Source organism: Diorhabda sublineata, chromosome 4, assembly GCF_026230105.1.
Source record: "Diorhabda sublineata isolate icDioSubl1.1 chromosome 4, icDioSubl1.1, whole genome shotgun sequence".
Classification (NCBI taxonomy): Eukaryota; Metazoa; Arthropoda; class Insecta; order Coleoptera; family Chrysomelidae; genus Diorhabda; species Diorhabda sublineata.
In genome coordinates, this window is record NC_079477.1 from 3333247 (window position 1) to 3346641 (window position 13395).

General features: G+C 34.7%; 1 protein-coding gene across 2 annotated transcripts in view; it reads right to left on the minus strand.

The window, feature by feature from the left end:
• LOC130442707 (sialin-like) overlaps positions 1–13395 on the minus strand; it is a 34344-nt gene that overhangs the window by 2611 nt on the left and 18338 nt on the right. For both annotated transcript variants that reach the window (XM_056777042.1, XM_056777043.1), the window contains exons 2-6: positions 4066–4274; positions 3774–4010; positions 2176–2481; positions 828–1104; positions 403–644 (exon numbers count right to left, since the gene is read on the minus strand). In XM_056777042.1, coding sequence (XP_056633020.1) covers positions 403–644; positions 828–1104; positions 2176–2481; positions 3774–4010; positions 4066–4274 — 1271 coding nt within the window. The remainder of the gene's footprint in view (positions 1–402; positions 645–827; positions 1105–2175; positions 2482–3773; positions 4011–4065; positions 4275–13395) is intronic.

The following is a 13395-nucleotide window of genomic DNA, read 5'->3' on the forward strand; positions in this document are numbered from 1 at the left end:
TTTTTAAATTTGTTAGCCACATTCTACTTGCAACAAAGTTTTTGATGCTTAGGGTAGACGGGATTTTTTTTGCTAATGACCAGGCTTTCTTCCAGACGAAGAATTTGACCTTTAGTAGTTCTTTTTCGTACTCCAACATTTCGAGTAGCACAAATTTCCTCCTTGTGCTTTATCAGAGGGATTAAATTCTTTTGTGACTTCACTTTTCTTCCCAACTCCTTCTACTTCTTCTTTTTCGCAATCGTCAAGCTTCTTATCGATCGTTTTGTCGCGTAGCGTCGATTTTTTCGTTCGAATTACCAAGTGCATAAAAATGTATCGGTTTAGTTCGAAATATGAAGAAATTTTCTAGGGAATTTCTACTGGGAATATGTTGAACTAATAGTGGATTATTAAACTTACGTGATCTTTAATAAAGATTCCGGTAATAGCAGGTACCAAAAATCCTGTCGTACCACCGATACAACTTATGATACCAAAAATAGTACCCGCAAAATTCGGCGCCAAATCTTGAGGATTTTGCAAGTTCGTCAATACCGCAGCTCCGTTGATCGCCATACTGAACGTGAGTAGCGCCAACAAAGGCATCCAATCGCAACCGATCAAACATATGCTGAACATCAATATACCCGGTATAATATGTGCTAAAAAATATTCATAACTCATTTTTGATTATATTGTATAACCAAGAATGAACATCGATAGCAATACTGACAAAAAAGACCAAAATCTCTTAAAGAGGAAACAGGAAAAACTGGGAAACCAGAGTTGCAAAACAGCTAACAGTTGGTTAAGAAACATGTAGCCGGCCATTTTCATATACTTACATCCTAGAATAAAAGATTTTCTTATCACTTTAGCCGATACTCCCTTCTTCTTCAGATGGTCTCCTATAGCTCCGTAAGCTGTTCCAAAGAACATTCTCATTAAATGGGGTAGCGCTCCATAAATACCAGATTCCTTCAAGCTGAAACCTACTACTTCGGCCATGAATTTCGGTACACTTTGGAGTTGCACATATAAACCCCACAAATTACCGAAATGTAAAATATTCAATATCCAAAATGGTAGATTCGTAAAGATCTCTTTATATGGAGGTGCACGCTGAAATGTAAAAATGGTTGGGTATTAGGTGGAATGGCTTTCCTTAAACAAATTTCAATAAAGTTATGGGTGTCAAATTTTGAAAATATCGGTGAAACGAACAGCAAAACAAGTGGTAGTACGAGGGTTGCTCCGCAAAGGTCATTTCCTAAGCTCCGTACGAAGAATCTTGAGGTCAGATTTGCACCATCACCCTTACAAAATTGAAGTGGTTCAAGTATTGCACGAAAACGATTTCGCTATCCGACGACAATTCTGCGAAACTTCGAAGATGGTTGAAGAAAATGAGGAGCTCACAACCTCAGGATTGGTGAACAAACAAAACTTCAGATATTGGAGTGATCAGAATCCTCATCAACCACCTCTACACTCGGCCAAAATAACAGTTTGGTGTGCCATGTTCTCATCGGGCCCATTGTTTTCCAAAATGAAAGGTGGTAAGTCTATTACCTCGAGAGCGATTTTCGGAAATGTTAAGGTCATTCTTCAACTTCGTTAACATGTAGTGAATGATCAAACCTCATCACAACAAGACGGAGCTACAAGCCACAAAGGCCGTGTGAGTATGAAAATTTTCCGAAACGGAACGATCCATTGGCCTCCTCGTTAACCCAACCTCACACAACGTGATTTTTTGGGGGAGGGGATTCCTGAAAGATGAAGGAACGAATCCGATCGGAAAACTTGAGAATTACTCATGACGTGATGGGCATTTTCAGAAATCCCCTCAAGAATGTTTTAATTCGGATAGACGACATCTTCTATGTTTTTTAATACACAATAAGATTATAACAATAAAATTTTGAAAAATGTATCCGTTTAGTTTTCGCACTAATTTCAAAAATGCAGGATTTACTGCCACACCCTGTATGTAGATGTTTTTGTGTTGTTCTTTTAGGTTAGAAATTTAATGATAAATATTATCTTTAAAAATGATAATTAACTAATAAAAAACTGATTCGAATCATTAATCGATAAACATTTTATACGAGGGATGTACAAAACAGACGTTTCAGACCGTTTTGAACTGTCCCCGTAAATTTTAAAATAATACGCAGCGATGAAACTCACCTTTTTCTTTGAAACCGAGGCGCCTTGTGCTTCTTTAATGAATTCCACCTCTTCGGGCGTAATGAATTTATGATCATCCGGCGAATCGGCGGCCACAAAGTAAAATATGATAAGAAAAACTACGATTTGTATTGTTATCATCTGATAACCCCAGTTCCAATTCGAAGCTGTTATTATAGCACCTACTAACGGCCACGTCAAGCATGTGGCTAAAGTATTTCCCATCAGACCCGCTACGAATTTTCCCTTTTCGGCAGGAGGAGCCCATTTGGCTATAAGTACTTGTAAAGCCGGATAAACCAAACCCTTGACAAAAATATTCATTATTTTTTATATTTGTATATATATATATATATATACGAAGGTGATTCAAATATTATTAAGTTACACAGCGACGGATTCTATCTCTACATTGTTTTCGAATCGCAGTCCACCAAGTGCCTCTTTCAATGGACCAAATAAATAATCGCGTGGCGATAAATCGGGACCATACGTAGGGTGTTCCATCGTGTGCCGGTCTGGCGATGTCTTGCAGCAATATCGCGCCGTTTTGATTTGTACACAAGTTTCACAGTTCACAATTCGTCGTTCAGTGAGAAAATCCACCGGAATGTCCCAAAATACGGTATAAAACATCTTCCTTCATTCCATAGACGCAGGAATATGGTGGTATGGTTGTGGAGTCTCGTTTATGGTGAATGTTCTTCGTACCGCTGCAGGAGACGCGTCCAAACTTCGCATCGCGTGTTAAATTCCGCCCAAAATTCAGAAGTCTTGCCATCCATCAGGCTAAAATTTCGCGGTAACCGTTCACGAATTATTTGCAGTAACTACGCTGGTGTCCAATACGTCAACCACGTTCTCATCTCTAATATCCAGTGCTGCCACTTTCACGACACTAAATTTTGGTTTATATTTGAACCACCCTCGTAAAATTACCTAACTAATAAAGTAAATCATTCGTGTTATGTAATAGTTTATAAAATGAATGAAATATACTGGATATACAGGGTGTACTGTATAAAGGTTGTTTTCTAATAACTGTTTTATTTCTGCAGATGGCATTTTTTCCTGTAACACCCCTAATATTTTATGAACACACTGTATATATTTATTAGAATTTGGAACAATGATTTGTTGTTAGTTTGTCAATTATCTATAAGATGAATAAGACTAACCGAAACGTTTTTCTAATAGAATTGAATTAAGCAGAGTCTTCCTTCATTAAAAATACAGTTTCGGTTACTCCATATCACTTTGGTTGATGATACGGATATTAATTTCCAAATTGACAGATACAAAGGTCGGCATAAGTCAAAATGAATTCATGAAAAGAAATAACGAAAGGGATTCAAAAAGGGTTACTGTAAGTGTTCAAATTTTTCTTCAATTGCAGTTCGGAGGTCGGGAAGAGTGCGTGGTCCTCTTGCAAAAACGAGGTCCTCGAGAAAGACCCGCAGGGTGTCAAGTAATTCGATCGCGCGGGCCATTCGTCTGCCTATCCATTCTCCATTCGGGATCGACGTAAATCTTCGAGCTTTTGGCCCTTTATGCCGACCTCTGTATGATGAAATCGATATATTTGATAATGTACTCACCCCCAAAGCACCAATTACAAATCTGCAAACGATCAGGAGCGAATAATGGACCCACGATGCTGGTACGCACAAGGAATTGAAAATACCAGTGACTAACGTCGCCCAAAATATAACTTTAGCTGGACCAAACCATTCTGATATAGATCCAGCTGGTAATGATAGGATAGTGTAACCCCAGAAGTAGCTACCCAGTATAAGACCTTGAATTTGTTCGTCCCAATCGTATCTAGGCCCGAACTATAATGAAGAGAATCAATAACGATCGCCAGCGCTATATGGCATTCATACTTACATCTGGTAATTCTTTTTGAGTTGTTGTATTGGAATATTGTTCTTGTGTTTGGTTTGCGGCTTCCAGTAAGCATTCGGGCGTCTTCTTCGATTTACCCTTCGTCATAGGTATAATATTTATAGACATATTGACACGTGTGGTATAATTTATGTAAGTCGTGAGGAAGACCATAACTCCTATCCAAAAGCGGATAGGAATTTTTTTAAATCCTGGAAAAAACGATCGTCAATTCGTAATGATGTCTAAACTGTGATTCTAAATATATTTATTTCGACGCATTTGTTAAAACGTCTGACTATGAAAATATGATGCTTCGCCATTATGCTTTGCGAACAAAAAATAGTCGAACCGCGCCATATCAGGACTATATGGTGGGTGTGGAAAGTAGTGCGGACTGGAGCACAGTGGGGGGTTTACCAGCAGGCAGATGGCTGTAGTCTAGGGCGGCAAATTTTGTTTAATTTTCACAAGACTGGAAATAATTATTGTTCATACTGAAAAGATGAGTTTTGATGAGCCGCACAAGAGAATTTCAAGTATTTTGAAGGCGATAGCTAATAGAAAGTATATATAGTACAACCATTCAAGCTTAAAATCGACCGAAACCTCGCAATTATAAAGACCTTCATCGATCTACTTGAAAATTTGGAATTAAGTTCATCTTGAACATAACTATAGCCCAGTTATATTCAAATATAATTAATTTTGATTGTTTTGTATTATGACTTTAATATTTCGATATTTTATAGCCCTTAAAAACAACCCCTAAGACAAAGATTATTTAGAAAATGTGGTAAAAAACATGTTGCGACCCTTCTAGGTCCTTTTCTTCAGAGAATTTTGATGTTAAAGGGTAAAAAAGATTCTCCCTTATATCTCGTTTAATTTTCAAGCTACGTGAGTTTAAAAAAAAGCAAAATGTCAGTAAAATAAAAGCCAAATATCAGTTACAAAACAATTCTTTCGTTGATCCAATAGTTTTTGAGATATTTTGAAAAAATAACGTTTTTTTAAAAAAATTTAATAAAATATTTCACATTGAACAACTTTTTTCAAAATATACGTGTTCCAAAACATTCAAATTTTTGGAACGTGTTGTTAGGGCTTAAGCAAAGATAATTTTACATGGGCTACGATTAATTTTAATTCTACCGCATATGGTGTCAAATTCATTTTTGACATTTTTTTTTCAAATTCAAGTTACTTAACTTATTTTCGTCATAACTCGCTTAATTTTCATGCTAGACGATTCGATAAATGTTAATTTTAAAGGTTTAAAAAAGTACTTTAAAAATGTTTATTACAATTTTTTACGAAAAATTGATAGTTTTTCCTTTATTTGAGTTCAAACCTCTGCATAAATTTACGAAAAAGAAAAAATTGGCTTTCAGGGACATATAAATTGCTGAATATTTTTTTAAAAATTTGATTCCAAACTGACTAATTTCTTTGTTTTTTTATAAGCTTCAATTTTGATGAGAATAATTTTTTCCAGAAAATGCGTAATTTTCGAGTTTTTCACGAAAAAATGCTGAAAAACGTGTTTTTTTTAAATTTTCGTCATAACTCGCTTAATTTTCATGCTAGACGGTTTTATAAAAACTCATTTTAAAGGTCTGAAAAAGTACTTTAAAAATGTTTATTACAAATTTTTATGAAAACTTAATCGTTTTTCCGTTATTTGAGTTCAAACCTCTGCATAAATTTACGAAAAAGAAAAAATTGACTTTCAGCGACTCATAAGTTGCTGAATATTTTTTTAAAAATTTGATTCCAAACTGACTAATTTCTTTGTTTTTTTATAAGCTTCAATTTTGATGAGAATAATTTTTTCCAGAAAATGCGTAATTTTCGAGTTTTTCACGAAAAAATGCTGAAAAACGTGTTTTTTTTTAAAATTTTCGTCATAACTCGCTTAATTTTCATGCTAGACGATTCTATAAAAGTTAATTTTAAAGGTTTAAAAAAGTACTTTAAGAATGTTTATTACAATTTTTTACGAAAAATTGATAGTTTTTCCTTTATTTGAGTTCAAACCTCTGCATAAATTTACGAAAAAGAAAAAATTGGCTTTCAGGGACATATAAATTGCTGAATATTATTTAATTTAATTTTAACTGAGTAATTATTTGTTTTTTTTTATAAGCTTCAATTTTGATGAGAATAATTTTTTCCAGAAAATGCGTAATTTTCGAGTTTTTCACGAAAAAATGCTGAAAAACGTGTTTTTTTTTAATTTTCGTCAAACTCGCTTAATTTTCATGGTAGACGGTTTTGTAAAAACTCATTTTAAAGGTCTGAAAAAGTACTTTAAAAATGTTTATTACAAATTTTTATGAAAACTTAATCGTTTTTCCGTTATTTGAGTTCAAACCTCTGCATAAATTTACGAAAAAGAAAAAATTGACTTTCAGCGACTCATAAGTTGCTGAATATTTTTTTAAAAATTTGATTCCACACTGACTAATTTCTTTGTTTTTTTATAAGCTTCAATTTTGATAAGAATAATTTTTTCCAGAAAATTGGTAATTTTCGAGTTTTTCACGATAAAATGCTGAAAAACGTGTTTTTTTTTAAATTTTCGTCATAACTCGCTTAATTTTCATGGTAGACGGTTTTGTAAAAACTCATTTTAAAGGTCGTCTAAAAAAGTACTTCAAAAATGTTTATTACAATTTTCTACGAAAAATTGATAGTTTTTCCGTTATTTGAGTTCAAACCTCTGCATAAATTTACGAAAAAGAAAAAATTGGCTTTCATGGACATATAAATTGCTGAATATTATTTAATTTAATTTTAACTGAGTAATTTTTTGTTTTTTTTACAAGCTTCAGTTTTGATGAGAATAATTTTTTCCAGAAAATGCGTAATTTTCGAGTTTTTCGTGAAAAAAATCTTGAAAAACGTGTGTTTTTATTTTAAATTTACAATCGCGAATAATTTAAAAATTATTGAGTTAAATAAAAAACTTCATTCTACATTTTCTTTATAAAATTCAATTCTCTATCGATTCCCGGTGTTATTTTGAAATTTCCACCCCGAGTAAAGGTGGCATTCACCCCTGGAGTAGAAGCATACATTGACACCAAAACAGGTTTGTTATTTGAATCATTTTTGAGCTTCTGTCAAAATTTCAAACCAATCCACGAAGGTCTTTAAAATTGCGAGGTGATTTGCTTGGTTCACTGTACTAATACTAGAGAATTGAAAATAAACAACAATAAACAAGATTCAATGGAACACTTAAGGAAGATTTTGGAATGGCTCCTGGTGTTTACTTCAGAGGTAATACGTTTCTCATTGCCTCATATTCGAATAGCAAAGAGACCTATAGCGGATTTAGCTAGAAATTTTCATTTCTTATAAAATTTGAGTTTTTACTATCAATTATTCAGGTAAGAGAAGCTTTTATTTGCAGTAAAAAATGTAGTTTGAATAACTGTGAACTAGGGTATCAAATTTCAGAGGTCAGGTACAAGATGAATAGCCTACAGGCGGCCAATGTGTAAATCCCCCACTGTTGGAGCATTGTCATGAAACAAGCCCACACCTCGGCTGATTTTGCCGCGCTTTTTTTTGATAGTTTTTTGATTCAACTGCTTTTAGTAAGTCGGAGTAATTAGCCGCGTTCATGATGTATTTGATTCTTTAAAGTCAATCAAAAGAATAACTTCGCAGTACCAAAATATTGCAGCCATCAGTTTTTTCGTGCGTCCATTTTACCTTAGATAGCCATTTCGAACTTATTAACAAAATGGAGAAAGAAAGGGGAGGGGAGTCCTACACGGTGGATGATTGTGAGTAATCGAAAAAATCATTCGGAGTATCCTCGACCTGGGAATCAGCTTCATATTGGTTGCAATAGACTAAAAATGTCGCCCACGCCCCAGCAATAATTTTTACTTTTCAGTTTGCTTATTGCTCAAAACGTGTTTTTTAGTTTTTTTTTCGACTATAATTTATTTCAAAAGCCACCTGGCGTGTTCAATAATCAGTCGGGTTAAGTGGTGGGCAGTGATTAATCAAAAAAATTGCATTGGTAAGTATATGACACACGTTCGAAATTCCATAAAATTTTTCATGCATTAAACAAACTGAAACATTTAAAATATTTTCACTTTTACCATAATATGTTAAAAAAAAAAGAAAACTTCGAGAAGATAACAGCTTTGTCAATTTAGAATCGATTCCGAATCAGTTGGTAACTAGTTTAGAATCGATTTAATGCGCATATTTGATTACGAACCTATTCAGGACAATTTCGATGCTGCGCGAACAAAACGGCGTTTTATTTCCAAAATATCTAAAAAGTTTTAAAAAGAAGAAAAGTAAAAAAGCAAAATTTCGTTATGTAGATATAATTAAATGATCGGAAGCCGGAGAAGTAGCTGACGAAGAAAAATATGGCTGCTGTACTAGAATTGGTAAAAAAGGCTATTGAAAAATAGAGTGTCAAATTGGAAAAATGCGTGATTTCATTGTGGGAAAATGTTAGTTCACTTTATAAAAAATTTCTATTTCTACGAGGGTTGTTACTTAAGTTTTGGTATACGTCAACACTGAGTAATATGTCAAATCTGACATTGACATAATAAAGTTTGACATTTTTAATGGTGAACGTACTCAAAACGTGTTGTCGGTACTTTTTGAGTTGTTTATAGATACTTGAAACATTCGTCTTCATCGAAAAATTCAATACGTCAATATTGCATGAACATTCAGCTGTTAAAAACATTTGTTCGCGTTGGAGTTCGAGAGTTCGTACCGATTTGTGCTAAGAAATGCTGAAAAATTCATTCGTAAAGCTTAAACAGACGTGACTGGCGATGAATCACGAATCTATTCATATGAATCCGAATCTAAACAACAATTGACTGTATAGGTCTTTCAAAACCAAATCCAACAAAAGTTATTCACGCACGAAGTCTATTTTTTAGAAACAACAGAACATGTGGACACCGTTCCTTTAGAGGACGGTCAATTCCGAATGGTATACCAGCATTTGTATGGATCGAGGAAACCAGTCGCAGAAGACGAATCATTCTCCAACACGACAACATTCAAAAAATTGAATTGAATCACATGGTGCCAGATTAGGGCTGCATGAGGTATGTGGCATCACTTTCCAGTCAAGCTCCAATACTTTGCCGCAAGTTTCCAAAAATGGGGCGTTGCATTATCTTGATGCAACACTAAACCTTTCCGATTTGACAAATCTGGCCGTTTTTCTTCGATTGCTTCATCCAGTTGTTGACAGCAAACATCAGAATTGATCGTTTGGTTCCTTGGAAGCAGTTCAGAAAATACAACTTTTATAATTCCACCAAAATGACAGCATGAGTTTTTTTTGTTGTTTTTCCGCTTAAGATGTGGTTTGTGCTGGTTTTCGAACTATGTTACTGTACAGAGCCCATTTTTCATAACCTTTTCAAAAAATGCTCAGTTTCATTTCGTTTAAACTGCATACCGCAAAATTTGTTTCTTTGTGTTGAATGAATTTCTTTCAATTCGTGAGGTACCCAAATATCAAGTTTCTTAACTAGCCCGAGACATGTTTTTTTTTTAATTTTTGAGGGAAAAATCTTCATACCAATTAATTTTATTGAAGTCCTACCACATCCAACTTTTAGTTCGGACCTTGCACCGCCAAATTAGTATTTATACAGATCGAAATTCTTAAATCCAAACAAGATGTTGAGAATACAGACCAAAGTGTTCAAGCCGAAGCGCTTGATTGGCTTCTCAAAGGACATGGGTCTCTGTTGACGTGGGGCTCGATGGGCCTATCTGAAGGTCTATGTGCTCAAAGGCTCCCCAGTTTGGATGAAGACTATATGAGCAATCAGCACCATAAGCTTCAATTATAATTACGCATTACTTGCTACAAAAGTTAAGTGACCAATATCACGTGACAAACGGCGAAGTACAGCACTAACATAAGTTAGCAACGCTCTCTATCAGTAAAAATCGAAAGTACTTAATTGCCGACCTTATATATCGTCGCTAAACGTGTTTAACCGGTATATTAAAAAAAAAAATAACTTTACCATAATTAGAATTCGGGCTTTTTTATTGATTCGCATATTTCATTTGAATCAAATAAATACATAAACATAAGCTATTATTCAATAATTAATTGATAACCTTCGCATTGCCGATCGATCAAACTTTGATATTTTAATAATCATAATACGAGGAAGAGTAATATGTTATTATTTTTAATACCGATGTTTCAAAATAGATATGCAAATAATGAGGCGGTTTCTCTAAAATAAATGGTCTTTCAAACTCGCCATTTTTGTGGTCGGAATTGTTTATACGTTAATTTTTTTTTTATTTCAAGTATAAACACGGAATGAGGAATTGATTTGTCAAATTTGGTTAGGTGAAAACGCCACTTAGTTTATTGAATAATTCAAAGTCTAGCCCATCGTATTCTAAAGTTACAACGTACGTTGTTCGAGATCTTGGTAAAACCATTCTTTGAGTTAGATGCAAAAAATTGTCGCGCCGCATTCTCAACATCTTGTTTGGATTCAAGAATTTCGATCTGTACAAATACTAATCTGACGGCGCAAGGTCCGAACTAAAAGCTGGATGCGGTAGGACTTCAATAAAATTAAGTTTTTCGAATTTATACCGCGTGACTTTCGCAGTATGTGTTTCAGCATTGTCTTGTTGTAAGAAAACCCGCTTCCAGTTAACTAAGTCCGATAAAATCTCATATATTTAATCAGCTGTTCACTGTATACCTCGGCATTGATAACTCAACCATCAGGAATGATGTAAACCTTCATAATTCCACCAGACACAACAAAACTTTTGGGGTTATTTAGATTAGTCCTTCTTCCAACAGAAGGCGGACTCGCTCGCTAGACTGGAATCGACGGACCCACCAATGTGTCCAGAATCCATCCTTGGTGTGGCCAAAAGAAACACCTGGAATGAGACAAGCGAAAACCCATCCGTCTCACACCAAACAACTGCTCCCATTAAACAGCACTAGACTTCTAACACCATGGGCATCACGGACGATTCGGAGTGCCGTTGGTGCACGTAGGAGGATGGAACCGCAGATCACGTTATCTGCGAGTGCCATGTACTGACTCGAGCGCGGTTTAAAACCTGGGCAGACCTCACAACTTGCCTAATGACATCAAAGGATTCAAGCCGAAGCACTTGATCGGCTTCTTAACGACATCGGCCTCTGGTAACGTCAAGTAGGCTACGACTATCTTTCATCAGGACAAGGAAGGTTAGTGTCATAATGTAATTAAATAGTTTGGATGAGGACTATATAGAAACGACCAGATATGAACCAATAATGGTGGTTTTATAACCGGAGCTTGGAGAAAGAAAACGCGCGGCACCAGGAGGAAGCAGAGGATGAACCTAGTGGAGTGTTCGCTTCTCGAGAGACCTAGACGTTCATTGGGGCATAAAACATGTTTAAATTGAAGCGTACGAAACCCGACACACTCTGTATATACGAAATTTGTTCAGGATTCGATGTGGATGGTATACTCAGGTAGAAAACCTTTACTCGATGGTAGAACTACTAGATACCCTTAAATTGAATGTTTTTATGCGACTTTTGGGCTTATTATATATCGTAGTAACGATTCTTGTCAATATTTTTTACACTATAAGCTAAAGAGAAATATAGTTTCAAATATCTGCAAGTTGCTACCGAAGCAATACGATAAAATAAAAATAAACTTACCCATGATATCCTTCTTATTAGTTAATACAATATAAATGGAAAAAATAAATGTAAATGTATATCATTTTTGATTAATAAACTGACGTTTCGACACTCGAAACGCTACTTGATTCGAAAAGTCACGAACAACCCGTGAGGCGCGTTTTTTAACTCGGTTTATCCGTATGGTTAAACCTGGGGTTCACAGAGCACTGACACGAGCGTCATCTATAAATGTGATACATTCGTCATAGTGTAGCAGCGACGTTAATAGTGAAGAGGTACTGCTAGTGTTTTTAAGACTGCCAATGTTTATTATTACACTCGTAGACACTGAGTTTCAATGTCAACTATTAGTATAGTACTTTTGGGGAAACTACACTCACGATCTGATTGTTCGGAAACCCACTCGGATCACGATCATTATTGTTCGGAAACTGATCAAGTTAGTCGGATCGGTAGATCGGTGGGTAAACGCGATCAGCTGACGTGTTGTTTCATTTGTCTATGGTTTTTTTTTGCTTTAAAAGTTATTCATTCGCTTTAAATCACCGTCTACTGATAATTCTCAAGAGCAGCGTTCTTGATAGATTACTGAGGTTTGTGGTTTTTATAATTTTCGGCATTTCACTAGCTTATTAGTATTAAATTTCAGTGAAAACTTCGGTAAAGCGGTAAATTGTTGATAACTGACAATAACAATCAGCGATCAGCTGATAGGTGATCCATCTAAACCCGGGTTATTATTTCCGAAGAGTGTTTTCCCCACGTGTCAAAGTTTTTGTAACAGAAACGCCTGCCATACTTTCTCTTTGATTTCCCAGTACAGATCTCATTTCCTAGGTATCAGAAAATGACCCAATCCGTAAGTTATAAGGTATTCAAGTCTTTTATTTTGTTTCGAGGGTTATTTATTCGCATTTTCTCTTATCAATTACCGTTTCTGTTTTCGTTAACCTTTTGTCGGAGAGGGTTTTCTTCATAGAGTAGTAGTAGTGGTTTCCTCTGATCTTTTTCTTAACCTCTCTGTAATTATTATAATCCATATATTAATTCTGTTATTGAGAAATCCAAAGACAAAAGCCGCGTGGTTACAATTATTCAAAAAAGGCGAAGAAGTTATATTATAATAGTGGAAGACCAGTTGATGTATGTATTGAATATACTTTCCTTAATACTTCATTATTCTTACAAAGTCAATTTACAAAAATTACGTAATCTTCAAATTAGACTTGAAAAGTTTAGTTTATTTCCATGTATAATTATGTTGAAATGATATGTAGTCCTAATTATCATTTTTGGTATTCTTAACTTTATCAAACAAATGTAATAACCAATAATTAGTAAACGGGTTTTTATAAGAAAAAACTGTACTACAATATGGTTTTCATGTTTATTTATTGATTTATTTCCCATGATGTTAAATAAATAACAACTTTCATTTTTGTCTCCAGAAGAAAATAAAATAGGAAACGTAGATCTGAATAAAATCGCTAAACAGCTGTTTCTAAACGATACCTTTCGACAAGGTTACTAGTATAATAGAAGGTTCGTGACATGCGCATGTTTTTGTAAACACACGATCAGCTGCTACGTCATTATGTTTACATTTTTGTTTTGTTTATATT